The following is a 14,709-nucleotide window of genomic DNA, read 5'->3' as shown; positions in this document are numbered from 1 at the left end:
CTACCGATAGCACAGGGAACTATATTCAATATCCTGTCATAAACCATAATGGAAAAGAATATGAAAAAGAATGTATATATGTGTATAACTGAATCAGTTTGCTGTACAGCAGACGTTAACACAACATTGTAAATCAACTACACTTCCATAAAATAAATGTTTTTAAAATGTGCGGACTGCACACACACTTGCTCAACTTTTCTCAGGCACGCCTTGGAAATTTTCCTTTCCTTCCCTTCTGCCCTCTCCATTCCCCCTCCCTGGACAACTACATCCCTCTTCCTTGCCTATAAAATCCTACCCATCCTTCAAAGTTTTGTTTCTCTTCTAGAAAACCTTCCCTGAGCCTAAGGACTAGAATTAGTTTCACCCTCCTCTGTGCTTCCACAGCACTTGGATCCCTAGGTGCTGCCTGTGTGACATTACATTCTGCCTACGTGCCAGTTATCAACAGCACCCACTCCTTAGAGTGACTCCAAGGATTAGATGAGAAAATGCACATCACGGCCTACCTCACGCCTGGCACGTGGTCAGAGCTCCATAAATAAAGGATATTGGTGTTTTATGTGTCTTCTCTACTAACGTGTAAGCTCCCACAGTACCTAGGAAGAATGCCTCACACCTAAGGATGCTTAATTTCATTCAACAAAGCAACATACACATATTATTTATCCCTCAAAACAGTTCATCTTTATATCCAGGAAAACCTTGGAAAATTCTACCCTAACCACTTCACAGGCACAGAGACGCACTATCAGAACTGTGAAGTACTGTGTTAAAATGGAAGCAGTAGGGGGACTTCCCTGGCGGTCCAGTGGTTAAGACTCCACCCTTCCACTGCAGAGGGCGTGGGTTCGATCCCTGGTTGGGGAACTAAGATCCCGCGCTCCGCGTGGGGCGGCCAAAACATAAAAAAAAAAAAAAAAGGGAAATTAACAAAAAAAAGAGTAGAACAATTATATTGTTACAATTTAAAAAAATGTAAGCAGTAGGATGCTTAGAAGATCAAACTGGACTTGTAGGAGTCACGTGGTAGACAAGTGTGGACACACACAGCCCACAGGTGAGGTGACCGGGCCTCCTCCACATGCTGTGTCCTCTCAGTGAACCTCTATCTTGCTGTAAGATCTTCTGATGCAATAGGAGGAGGTTAATGAAGGGTTCTCAGGGGCAGTGACATAAGGGAGTTAGTTGTGGGAGGGAAGTAATGAAACTCTGGAGGTAGAAAAAAAAGTAAAGTAAATAGAACTATAGAAAGTTAATATTATTAAAAGAACATAAAGATATCTTTGTCTCCACTGGCATCTATGTGGCACTGACTCGGTGGTTTCAAGCCACTTAACCTCATTCCAGCCTTTGTTTGTCCCAGTCTTGACAGTTGCTGGGTGTAATGACCAGTTCCCTAGGCGTCACCCTTGATTTTTATCTGAAGAAAGCACAATTCTCATGGGCACAGTTGGGGACTGCATTTTTGAAAAACACGTCCTAAATCTTCTCTTTCTGTTTTCATTTTTCATCAGAGGGAATTTTCTAGAATTAAACCTTGTGACCCATTGAATGAGATGATTCATAGGCATTACAACTTTGGTGAGTCAGAAACATGAGTAATTGTTATCAAAGTCCTCAAAGAACATTAATCTAAGGATTCAAATCTGGCCCCATATATTCTGTGTTAAATACACATACATTATTTCAGGAATACACTTTGACAATCTTGCCTTAGAAATTAATCATATAATACTTATCAGGTAAAAAAAAGAAGTTCATGTTTCATTCCATTCTGCTTACTTCCATTCACAAGTAAGCAGATTACTTACCTGGGGAGAAAAGGTCCATGTTTTGGGTTTCTTAGGTTGCCACGTGGCCCTGACTGTATGAATGTTGCTCAGAACCTGAAATGAGATTTTCCCATTGGAATCATATCATAGAAGCTCTCTGAAACATTACCACTTCCAGGTCCCAAACACTTAACAGCTGGGCAGAGGGAGAGGAGGATATTTTATTTCTTACTTTGTGTAATTCTGCAATTCTTTTTTCTTTCTACATCAGGTATTATACATACCTAACATTTAAAATGATGAACAAAAACACAAGTGTTACAGCACTTATAACACAACGGAAGAACTGATAAATGAATTCAGACTCAGATCTTTGCACTAGTGATAAACTGTATTAAGTGAAATACTTAATATATGAGATACATTAACCAGAAAATTCAGAGAAATGTTAGGTATGAATGACCTTTTAAGAAATATGACCCACAAGAGCATTTTATGTGCAATCCATTACCCTGCCATCAAGACAGACCCTGCTACCAGCTCTGATACACGGTTACAGCTTTCTTCAAGATCCCTAGGCCCATAAAGTATATTTTTCCTGGAATTTAATCTCTTATAAAATGCTATTGCAAGAAGTTAGTCGTATAATATACACAAATCAATAGAATACAAAAGGAGCAAAAACTGTAAAAAAAAAAAAAAAAAGAGTTCAAATTCTATAAAGTTATGGCCCAAACTGACATTTTCCAGAAGAAGAGATAATATACAATTTTTATTTTAGATAAAAATATCTTAGTATAGCATTTCTAAAACTAAGCTTTAAAAATAATTAGAAATCATCCTGAATATGTCCTATGAGGTCAAATTCAATTCACTGCCCTCTGTGTCGCTATTGGTAGGCAGCTAGGAGGATCTCATGGGCAGCTAAGTTGTTTTCCACAGAGAAAGTCTCCATTTCCTTCCACAGCTAATATAAATGAATTTATTTAAACCCTTTCTAAAATGATATATATTCCCAGACTGGGCTCTTGGAGTACAAACTCCTTTTGATCACTATCTGGTATCTAATCTAAGACGGCATTTTATTTATTCTAAGGTCCTTCTTGGTTTTTCAAGAAGGGTTCCCCGCTTCTAATATCTAAGAAGTCCTCTGCAATCATTGAAATTGAGCTCTCATACTATTGCTGCTTTTATCTTCTCAACTTGGAGAATGCTGATTTTGATTGAGGAATAACTTCTTCTGCTTGATAATTTTACATCCTTCTTGAGTTACCGACTCTGAGAGCTAAAAAGGACTTAGTCCAAACATCTCATTATACATTTGAGAAAACTGCCCCGAGAGAGGGTGAATGACTGGCTCAGAGCATAAGGATGAAATAATCAAGGATTCAAAATTTTAGAGATTTTTCCACTTAGCAAACGGCATCAAGAATGCATAAGGGGGACTTCCCAGGTGGTCCAGCAGTTAAGACTCCACGCTCCCAATGCAGGGTGCCCGGGTTCGGTCCCTTGTCAGGGAACTAGACCCCGCATGCCACAACTAAATATTCCGCATGCCGCAACTAAAAGATCCCACGTGCCGCAACGAACATCCCGTGTGCTGCAACCAAGACCCGGAGCAGCCAAATACATAAATAAATATTTTAAAAACAAACAAACCAAAGAAGGCATGAGGACTTCTGCTCAAGATGAATTTATGCTTCAACACAGCTGTTCTGCTCCAAACATAAAGCAGTGACACTTAAAAAGACAGAGGAGGACTCAAAAGTGAGAGGAATATTTCAGTGGCCCATAAACAGAAGAGAAAAACAAAGAACAGGGCGAGACTAAAACTGGGGGTCTCCTGGGCTCTGAGTCTAGAGCGGGATGTGGTGACAAGGAGCCGGATTTGTATGTTACAGAGGCAGATGGTACTCAACACATGATAGAGGAACAGAGACAGCCTTATTGCTTGAAGCCAGTAGGATGGAAGAAAGATGGTGGCCAACCCTCCTCCTCATAGGAAGTAAAGAGCCTAAGCAGGAAGGAGGACAAACATGGAGCTGTGACACCAGGATCAGAACCAAGTAAACAAGTGAACCTTTAAGTGAATCGCTGATGTCCCTGACATCACCTTAGATCAAGAACAGTAAACTTCACTGTAAGATCTGGTTCTGGACTGGAGTTTGGAGGTGGGGGTAGTATTGGTGGTAGCAACCACAACACCATTAGATTGGTGGGGCTTGGCTGGCGGGGGAAGGGTAAAATATCTTCTGCATAAAATGTGCTTCTAAGGACACACGAAGAAATCAAATACTTACAATACAAGAAACAACCCTGAGCATAGATATTAACAAAATATGTCACTATACATAATTACATATTTATTGTTTTTAAAAAAACAGATTTGTTTGCATTAAAAAAAAACCCAAAAAACTTCTAGGCAACGATGACAAGATGGGGCCGTAGGTAGCTAAAGCATGTCAGTATCTTTGGTGTGTTAGGAGAAAGAAACACAGAGTTTAGATTTATGAGAATAATCTACAGCTAAGTAGGTAGGCTAAACATTTACATATTGCAAACTGAAAGGCTTCAATAGAACTAAGTGACAAGGCCATGGGTAGCTGTTATGCTTTTTTCTTCATGTTTCTATGTATTTGAAATAGTTACTAATTTAACAAATATTGCTAATTCCAGTAAAAGTCAGATTGTGGTATAAAGTACATGTAAAAGGAAAAGAATAAACAAATTGGAAGATTGTAATGTTCTAAGATAAGAGTCTAAATGTGAGATTTACACTTCTTTTCTATTTCTTTTATTATTGGCAAAACTAATACGATTACTTGATGTATTATTTCTTACTGAGTTCTTAAGGGTTTTCAATCAATTTTTAAGGATGAAACATACAATGGTGGTTAATTATGAAATGTGTCAAATATATCAGACAAGTTAAAAGAAACTTATAGTGAACACCCATAAGCTTATCACCTAGATTCTGCCATCAATATTTTACTATACTTGCGTTACCACATATGTCTTCTGTCCATCCATCAATTCATCCATCAATTGCAGTGTATAATTTTTTGATACACTGCAAACTTGCAGACATAAGTAAACTTTCCTCTAAATACATTAGCATGCATATCATTAGCTAGAGTTCATCATTTGTTCACAGTTCTTTTTTTGATCGAAAATTTAACACAATGAAATTCAGTAACCTTATTTTTTTATCTTCTTGTAATGTTCAGAATGGAGACAGGAAAGTGGGCTGACTAGGGGTCATAGGTCCTGAGGAATGACACAGTGAGTGCTGTCTCTGGAGGCCTAGAGAGGAGCCTGAACTTCCATTAGGGCCCAAAAGTAAGGAGGCACATCTACCCCCAGGGGTGTGGGCAGAGGCCAAGTGGGGAATCTGGACTTCCATTCTCACCTAGCAGTAATAGTGTCAGAGGCCTGCTAAAATAGAAGTTAAACTTATTAAGATCCAGAGACTCCCAACACTCAAAATGTCCAGGATACAATAAAAAAAAAAGAAAAAAATCATTCATTATTCCAAGTACCAGGAAAATCTCAACATGAATGAGACTGGTATCAAAAGATACCAATACTGAGATGACACAGATATTGGAATTATTTGACAAGCATTTTAAAGCAGCCATCTAAAAATGTTTCAATAAACAACTATGGAGATGCTTAACAGAAATTTAAAACATAGAAAGAAATACAAAGTCTCAAGAAAGAAATAAGGACATCTCAACAAAAAAATGAAAGATAAAGGAGACCCTAATGGAAATTCTAGAACTGAAAAATACAATAACCAAGATTAAAAACAGACATACACACATACCTACACAAGTCACTGAATAGACTCAACCACAGTATAGAAAAGAGAGAAAAGAATCAGTGAACTTGAAGATAGGAAAACAGAAACTATGCAGTCTGAACAACTGAGATAGAATAGATGGGAAAAAATGACCAGAGCCTCAGGAACCTGTGGGATTATAACAAAAGATCTAACTAACATTCATGTCATCGGAGTCCCAGAGGAGAGGGGAGTTTGGAGCTGGAAAAGTATTTGAGAAAATAATGGCTGAAAAATCCCCAAATTTGGCAAAAGACATAAACCTATGGTTTAAAAAGCTGAGAAAACCCTAAACAGGTTAAACCCAAGAAATCCATGACAAAGTACATAAACTTCTAAAAACTAAACACGATATCTTGAAAGCAGTGAGAGGGAACCACCACCTAGATTCACCCATAGGGAAAAACCAATTCTCATCAGACAGAGGCCAGAAGGAAATGGAACGATATTTTTTGAGTGCTTAAAGAAAAGAATTGCCAACCTAGAATTGTATAGCTAGTGAAAATATCCCTTAGGAATAAAGGGGAAACAGGCATTCTCAGATAAAGAAAAACTAAGAGAATTTGTAGCCTGCAGACCTACCCTAAAAGAATGGTTAAAGGAAGTTCTCTAAATAGAAAAAACATGATAACAGAAATCTCTGAATATCAGGAAGGAAGGAAGAACAGTGGAAAGAGTAAAAACAAGGGTAAATATGAGGAGGTTTCTCTTAAGTTTTCTAAATTATGCTTGACGGTTGAAGGAAAATTATAACACTGTGTGATGTGGTTCTCAATGTATGTAGAGGAGATATTTAAGACAATTAGAAAGCAGGGCGGGTAAAGAGGTTTAAAGGGAGGTAAGGTTTCTACATGTCACTTCAACTGGAATGTTGACACTAGCCAACTGTGGGAAGTTATGTAGGTATAAAGTCATACCAAAAGTTATACAAAGAGATTCGCTCAACAGCACGGCAGACAATTCAGAATGGAGTTCTAAAAAATGTTCAGGTAACACATAGGAAGACAGAAAAAAATAAAACAGAGGAATGAAAAAGAGTGAACAAAGAGAAGAAATAAAACAGCAGACTCAAGAGTTAAAGATGCCCCTCCAGGACCTGCCTGCTTTGGGATGCTTTTCAGAGCCCTGAGGGAGTTGCCTTTCATATATTACTCAGAATTTACAGTTCTCATCACTGGGCAAGTTATTTGGAGAAGAGTTTACTCAGTCATTATTGGACGTAGTGTCTCATTAACTAGTTTTAGTAATAACGCTTTTTATTTGTAACTTGGCTTAGGCTTATTAAAGAAGTATTCTTGGGCTTCCCTGGTGACGCAGTGGTTGAGAGTCCGCCTGCCGATGCAGGGTACACGGGTTCATGCCCCGGTCCAGGAAGATCCCACATGCCGCGGAGCAGCTGGGCCCGTGAGCCATGGCCGCTGAGCCTGCGTGTCCGGAGCCTGTGCTCCGCAACGGGAGAGGCCACAACAGTGAGAGGCCCGCGTACCGCAAAAAAAAAAAAAAGTATTCTTAAGTAAATAGCATGAGTATGTAACTATTAAATATGTTCTCTAACTCCTCAACTTGGAAAATTTGGCATAAATTTGTTTCATAAACTAACTTCTATTATTTTTATATACAAGAACTTCTACTATTTTGATATATTATTCAAAATAAAATTCTAATCTTTGTTTTATGTTGTCATGTATGAGAATAGCGAGAGGTACAGCATAAAGTATGGAACCAGATCTGGGAAAAAGAAGGCAATTCATCCTTTCTTGGTCACTGGCGACGCCTACTGGCTCGTTTTTGGCAGTGATCTTGTGTAGAGCATGTAGAAGGAAAGATCCTTACAGTAACACAAGTTCATTTATTTACCCCCAGTGCAGATGAAAGAAAGGCACCTTCCTCATGCTGCGAGTTAGAAGTACACTCAGCAGCAGGAAAGATATCTATCAGTGTTCTCTATCTCACTGCACGTCACCACCATCCACCCAGATGTGGAAGTCAAAGACCTAGTGTCATGCTTGGCGTCCCACTCTCCCTCACCTGCCACATCCAACCCACCACCAACCAAAGGGTGTTGGGTTTTGCCTCCTAAATATCCCTCCGGCCACAGCTCTCATCTCCACTTCCCTAATCTAAGTTACCATCGTCATCTCTCATCTGGTCAACTTTTGATGTTCCATATATTGGTCTAAGTGCTTCACTTACATTAACTCATTTAGTCCTCACATCGACCCTAAGGGATGCACATGAGACAGAGAGCAAGGTCGAGTCATTTGGTCAGCGTCCCACACCCAGCTGGCAGAGCCAGGGTTAATTCCAGGCAAAATGGCTCCAGATTTCGTTTTCTTGAGGCGACACTTGCTGCCCTTTGACCACCACACTGTGACATAGCCCCCAAGTGATCTACTCAGATCCCTCTGACTCCCGCCCGCCTTCAATCCATCTCCAGAGAGGAGCCAGAAATCATCCCCAAATGTACATCTAAGTCATGTCCTACCTCCAATGACTTTCCCCGCTTTTAGGGTAAAGACGAAACTCCCTACATCATGGCTTACAACGTCTTACGCTGTATCTCCTGCTTCATCCCCTCCTACACTTCCTCTTGCTGCCCCCACTCAGCCCCCTTGGATCCCTTTCCCGAGTCCTTTCCTGTCAGGGCCCTGGCCTGTGCTGCTCCTTCAGCCAGGTACACGCTCCCCTTGTCCCCTTTTCTCTTCATCTCCTTATGGCCTGTTCACCCCTCAGATCTCAAGGCAAGCATCACCCCCTCAAGAGGTAGACTATGGTATTGAGAATTCTTTTTTTTTTTTAACATCTTTATTGGAGTATAATTGCTTTACAATGGTGTGTTAGTTTCTGCTTTATAACAAAGTGAATCAGCTATACATATACATATGTTCCCATATCTCTTCCCTCTTCCGTCTCCCTCCCTCCCACCCTCCCTATCCCACCCCTCTAGCTGGTCACAAAGCACCCGAGCTGATCTCCCTGTGCTATGCGGCTGCTTCCCACTAGCTATCTATTTTACATTTGGTAGTGTATATATGTCCATGCCACTCTCTCACTTTGTCACAGCTTACCCTTCCCCCTCCCCATAATAGAATTCTTTTCTGGTGCTACAAATTTCCCTCTAAGCAATGCTTTCGCTAACATCCCACAAATATTATACTGCATTTTCATCTTTTTGCTCGGTTCAAAATATTTCCTAATTTCCCTTGAAATTTTCTTTTAACCCATTGATTCTTGAGAAATCTGTTGTTTAATTTCTAAGTATTTAAGGATTTTTCCAGTTATCTTTCTGTTTCTGATTTCTAATTCAATCACATGTGATCAAAGACCGTACATTGTATGACTTCAATTCTTCTAAATCTGCTCAGGATCATCTATTTTGAAGAATGTTCCATACGCACTAAAAAGAATGTGTATTTTCCTCTTTGGGGGTGAACTGTTGTACAAATGTTAATTAGATCCAGTTTGTTCATGGTGCTATTCTGTTCTCTTAATTCTTACTAATTTTCTGTCTACTTGTTCTACAATACTGTAGAGAGAAGTATTAAAGTCTCCAATTATGATTGTGGCTTTGCCCATTTCTCCTTTCAGTTCTATCCATTTTTACTGCATGTATTTTGAAGCTCTGATGTTAGGTGTATAGACATTTCAGATTGTTACATCTTCTTGGTGAATTGTCCATTTTATCGTGTAATGTACCACTTTATTCCCGGTAATTTTCCTTCTTCTGAAGTATACTTTGTCTGATATTAATATGTTTTGAATGGTGTATCTTTTTCCATCCTTCTACTTCTAACCTGCCTATATTGTTATGTTTAAGGTGGTTTCTCAAGCATAGCCTATGGTTGGCTCTCTCTCATTCTGGTTTTAATTTGCATTTCCTGGATGACTTATTATATGTTGTGTATCTTTTTATAGGTTCATTGGTTTGTCATATTTTCTTCCTTTTTTTTAAACATCTGTACTATACCTTAAAAAAAATTAATTAATTAATTAATTTTTGGCTGCACTGGGTCTTTGTTGCTGCACGTGGGCTTTCTCTAGTTACGGCAAGCGGGAGCTACTCTTCGTTGCAGTGTGTGGGTTTCTCATTGCGGTGGCTTCTCTTGTTGCAGAGCACGGGCTGTAGGCATGCGGGCTTCAGTAGTTGTGGCGTGCAGGCTCAGTAGCTGTGGCTCACAGGCTCTAGAGCACAGGCTCAGTAGTTGTGGCACACAGGCTTAGTTGCTCCGATGCATGTGGGATCTTCCCAGACCAGGGCTTGAACCCATGTCCCCTGCATTGGCAGGCGGATTCTTAACCACTGCACCACCAGGGAAGTCCCCATATTTTCTTTCTTTAAGTGCCTGTTCAAGTCTTTTGTCAATTAAAAAAACCTGAGTTATCTTTTTATTTCTTGGATATCCTTGAAACGTTCCTGACCGTAGGGGAAAAGTATGCAATATTTCACATTAAGTATGATGATGCTAGTAGCTGTGCTTCAGTTTTCTCTTGTTGCCCTTTACCAATTTGAAGTTCCCTTCTGTTCTTAGTTTGGTGAGAACTTTTTAAAAATCATAAATGGGTGTCAAAATTTGTCAACTGCTTTTTCCGCATCTATTGAGATGATCAGGTGATTTTTCTTCTTTAGTTCTGTTAATATGGCAAATTACAATAATCTATTTTCAAATGTTAAATATTGGTTACACAGGTGCGTACATTTGAATTCCTGGAATAAACCCCAGTTAGTCATAATATATTGTCCTTTTTTATACATGGCTAGATTCAATTTGCTCATATTTTGTTTAAGATTTTAGTTTATATATTCATGAGGAATACTGGTCTTGTAATTTTTCTTTTTTGTAATATCTCGTCAAATTTTGGTATCATGTTTTTTCCTGGCCTCATGAAATGAGATGGGAAGCATTTCCTCTTTATGTATTCTTTGGAAGTTTGTGTACTATTGGTATTATTTCTTCCTTAAATTGTTTGGAGGAATCCACCAGTGAAATCAGCTGGGTCTGGAGTCTTCTTTACTGGAAGATTTTTAATTACTGTTTCAATTTCTTTAACAGGGGTCATTCAAGTTGTTCTATTTCTTCTTGTGTCAGTTTCATTAAGTTATGGTTTTCAAAGAATTTATCTGTTAATTGATGTCATCAAATTTACTGCCATAAAGTTGTTTACAATATCCCCTGCTTATCCCTTTAATGTGTGCAGGATCTGTGCTGAGGTCTCCATTTTCATGTCAGATGGTGACCACATAACCAAGCAGGACCCTATGAGGCCTTCCCAGAAAAGAGCCCCACCCCTGTCCTCCGCCTGCCTTTTGTCTGTAGAAAAACTTTACTCAAAGCATAAATTTAATCAGAGAAGTGAAAAAATGCAGAAAGAAAGGGAAACAGTCAAGCAAGACAAAATAATAATACTTTAGCCATTAAACAAAGTCAAGGACCTTTAGTTCTTCCTCAAGGGCTATAGATAATATTCTGAGCCATGTTCTGTGAGCTGTTTTGCAGATACTGAAACCCCCCCCAGGTGGGAGAACTTAACTGTGTGTTGCCCACAGGCACGCAGACCCCAGATTGGTTGGAACCAGGAGGTTGATGACGTTGACTCCCAATCACCTCACCACCAGCCAGTCAGGAGAATGTCCATGAGCCGATCACTCTCTGCTCCTTGAGCGCTGTAACACGATTCACTACCTGCTCCAGGGTGGAGCACACAGTTCTGAGGGCATTAGCCTACTGTGGCCCCCTTTGCCTGGCAAAGCAATAAAGCTCTTCTTTTCTACTTCACCCAGAACTCTGTTTCCGTGTTTCTATTTGGCACCGGTGAACAGAGGCAGAGTTTCGGCAACAATCATTTGTTTTCTTTCTTTCTCTCTTTTAAAATTTCTTGATCAGTCTTACTAGGCATCTCTCAATTTTATTAATCTTTTCAAAGAATAAACTTTGCCTTTTCTGGTTTTCTCTTATTTCCTGTTTCAGTAATTTCTCCTCTTTATTATTTCCTCCATTCTACTTCCTTGGGGGTTGACTCACTCTTCCTTTTCTAGGCTCTTGAGTTCGAGCTTAGATCACTGATTTAAAAATCTTTCTTCTTGTCTAGTGTACACAATTAAAGTCATAAAGTTCCATCCAAGCACTGTTTCATCTGTATCTCATAAATCAATTAATTAAGAGTTATTCAAATTTTTTGGTACTGGGTAAAAAATATTCTCTTAGGAATCAGAGAGGAACAGAATGGAAAAGGACACAAGGCAACTTTGTCAGGTGATGGTAATGCTCCATATGTTGACTGGGATGTTGGTTAAACAGGTGTGTACACCTGTCAAAAATGCAATACTCTAACCTTCAAACCTGAACTGTATACAATACTAGAAGGTAGGCATCAGTACCTTTTTGTAAGTGAAAAATCTAAGGCTCAGAGGCGTTAACTGTGATGTATAAATATCACACACTTAGCAACTGAAAGAGCCAGGAGTTAAGTCTGTGTCATCAGAACACATGTAGTTTGCACTCTACCACACATTATTTTATATAGATACTTATATATACACACACGGAGAGAGAGAGAGGTTGAGAGGGAGAAAGAGACAGACAGACCCTGTGCAGTATGCGGTTAATATGTGGCATTAACATATCGTGGGAACTGGTTTAACTCCTCAGCAAGCTCACCTTATTGCCATCAAACAGACAGAAGCGCACGTGTCTGCTCAGAACCTGGATGCTCACTCCTGGAAGAGGAATCATCTTACAGCTCCAGAGGGTCAGAATCAAGGAAACATGACTTGGTCTTGACCTAATCTGAGAGAAAAATTAGTTATGAGGAAGGTTTACTTTTTTTTTTTTTTTGCGGTACGCAGGCCTCTCACTGTTATGGCCTCTCCCGTTGCAGAGCACAGGCTCTGGACGCGCAGGCCCAGTGGCCATGGCCCACGAGCCCAGCCGCTCCGTGGCATGTGGGATCTTCCCGGACCAGGGCACGAACCCGTGCCCCCTGCATCGGCAGGCGGACTCTCAACCACTGTGCCACCAGGGAAGCCCTGGAAGGTTTACTTTTATGACTTATAAGACAAATTCATTTTCAAAGCACCTTTTGTAAATGCTTAAGAAAATGCATATAGAATAAAAAAGAACAAAAGAATAAATTTTGCACACAACATACACACACAAGAAAAGTTTCAATAGTCTGTTAGTTTAACCCAAAACTTCAGTTAAAATTTTCATAAATATTTATATTTAAAATATTTGCTTTTGGGACTTCCCTGGTGGCCCAGTGGTAAAGAATCCACCTTACAATGCAGGGGACGTGGGTTTGATCCCTGGTCAGGGAACTAAGATCCCACATGCCGCAGGGCAACTAAGCCCGCGTGCCACAACTACTGAGCTTGCGCGCCTCAACGAGAGAGCCCGCGGGCCACAAACTACAGCGCCCACGCGCTCTGGACCCCGCATGCCACAACTAGAGAAGAGAAAACCCGCACGCCACAACTAGAGAGAGGCCTGAGTGCCGCAACGAACCTCCCGCATGCCACAACTAAAACCTGACACCGTCAAAAATAAATAAATAATAAATAAATCTTTTTTAAAATTTTGCATTTTTTTCTTAAATACACAAAAATTGTGATGAAAAGAACAGTCAGTACGATCAGGGAAGAAGAATGACCTGACCATGGAATCAACTGTATTCCAGGTTCGTTCTTACAGCTCCTTCTTACATAAGGCAGGTCCCCATAGAAGGTCACCACAGCATAGAGACCTGTGACACCTGGCGTTAATATTATCCAGCTAGCTCCTCCTTGTTTCAATTCCAAGCATTTATCTACATTGTTCCCTGGCTTCTTATCAAGATGTTTTGACAGAGAGAACGCACTGACCATTGGATGTAGTTATTCAGTTCTACTTCACAAGATAATTCAGAATGTCAATTAAAAAAACTGGCATTCTAGTTTTTTTTTTTATTTAAGAACATCTTCACTTCTTAACATTCTGCTTTATGGTCCTGGGCCTTTCCAGTTAAATAACATATCACTGAAAAAAATCAGACCATGTTTAACAGTTTGTCACCTTTTCAATTTAAGAAATGAGAGCTGACAATTGAGCTCTCTGGGGACAAGTTCACAAAATTAAATGCCTTTTATTCAGTACTAGTATACTACACACACCAAATATAACATATTTGTAAACTTGCAATAGGAGATATTTAATGCTAAAAAAAGATTCCAGGCACTGCTCGGGTTGAGAAGGAAAAGAGCACGACAATGCTGCACCGCCCCTCCCCAGAAAACCTGACCACACTGGGTTCTCTTATTCTTCCCTGAGGCTCTGGGGGAGCAAGGGAGAAAAAGCAGAAGGTAAACAGGCAGGGGAGTGAGGGGCTCAAATGCACTTTATACCTTCTAAGGAGGAGAAGAGGAGAATTAAACGTCAAGAGCATTTCCTACTTCACATAAGGGGGAGACCAGTAATCCTTCACTCCACGCTCCCCACAAAATATAATCAGAAAGTACTGCCAAGTTCCTCATTCCTATTTAATTAAAATAATATTACTACTACCACTAATAATGATGATACTGGCTAACATTTACTAAGTTATCATCACGGGTCAGGCCCTGTTCTAAGCCCTTCACACATTCAGTGCAATTCTCATAATAACCCTATGTCGGAAGTATTATTACTATTTTTCCCTTTTTACAGATGAAAAAATTGAGGCAACGAATGATTAAGACTGATACCTAGTATTATTTCCTTTGTAACAATGGGAGAAGAAAGCAGTGGAGAAGAGAAACAAGAAAAAGTCAAGGTAACAGACCCAAGTTTTGTCTCAGCTATGAAACTGTCGCTAAGTGTTTCGAAATTACAATACAGAGACAATTGTTTTTTGTTTTTTTATAACGCGTTAATCAATTTACGTTACCTGTATATTTGCAACCATGACAAAATCTGGAAAATTTATAATTTTACTGACAGTAACCATACTTACAGAGCCCGTTTTAGCATCCCACATTAGATCTCTGAAGGCCAGTTGTGAAGTAGTGAGCTCTGGTTGTAAGAAGTAACTTGCTCGAAATTGATTCCCTGCAAAAATAAGTGTTCCTTTATTTTATTA

The 14,709-nt window shown here is 39.6% G+C and overlaps 1 protein-coding gene across 7 annotated transcripts in view; it reads right to left on the bottom strand.

The window, feature by feature from the left end:
• The window catches only part of NPHP1 (nephrocystin 1), a 59,511-nt gene that overhangs the window by 20,071 nt on the left and 24,731 nt on the right, over positions 1–14,709 (bottom strand). For all 7 annotated transcript variants that reach the window (XM_081253549.1, XM_081253552.1, XM_081253550.1 and 4 more), the window contains 3 exons: positions 14,584–14,678; positions 12,276–12,404; positions 1,818–1,892 (listed from right to left, as the gene is read on the bottom strand). In XM_081253549.1, coding sequence (XP_081109675.1) covers positions 1,818–1,892; positions 12,276–12,404; positions 14,584–14,678 — 299 coding nt within the window. The remainder of the gene's footprint in view (positions 1–1,817; positions 1,893–12,275; positions 12,405–14,583; positions 14,679–14,709) is intronic.

This window comes from Mesoplodon bidens (genome assembly GCF_964165515.1).
Source record: "Mesoplodon bidens genome assembly, chromosome: 14".
Taxonomy (NCBI): Eukaryota; Metazoa; Chordata; class Mammalia; order Artiodactyla; family Ziphiidae; genus Mesoplodon; species Mesoplodon bidens.
Note: the sequence above shows the minus strand (reverse complement) of the source record. Positions and strands in the feature narration are given on the sequence as shown.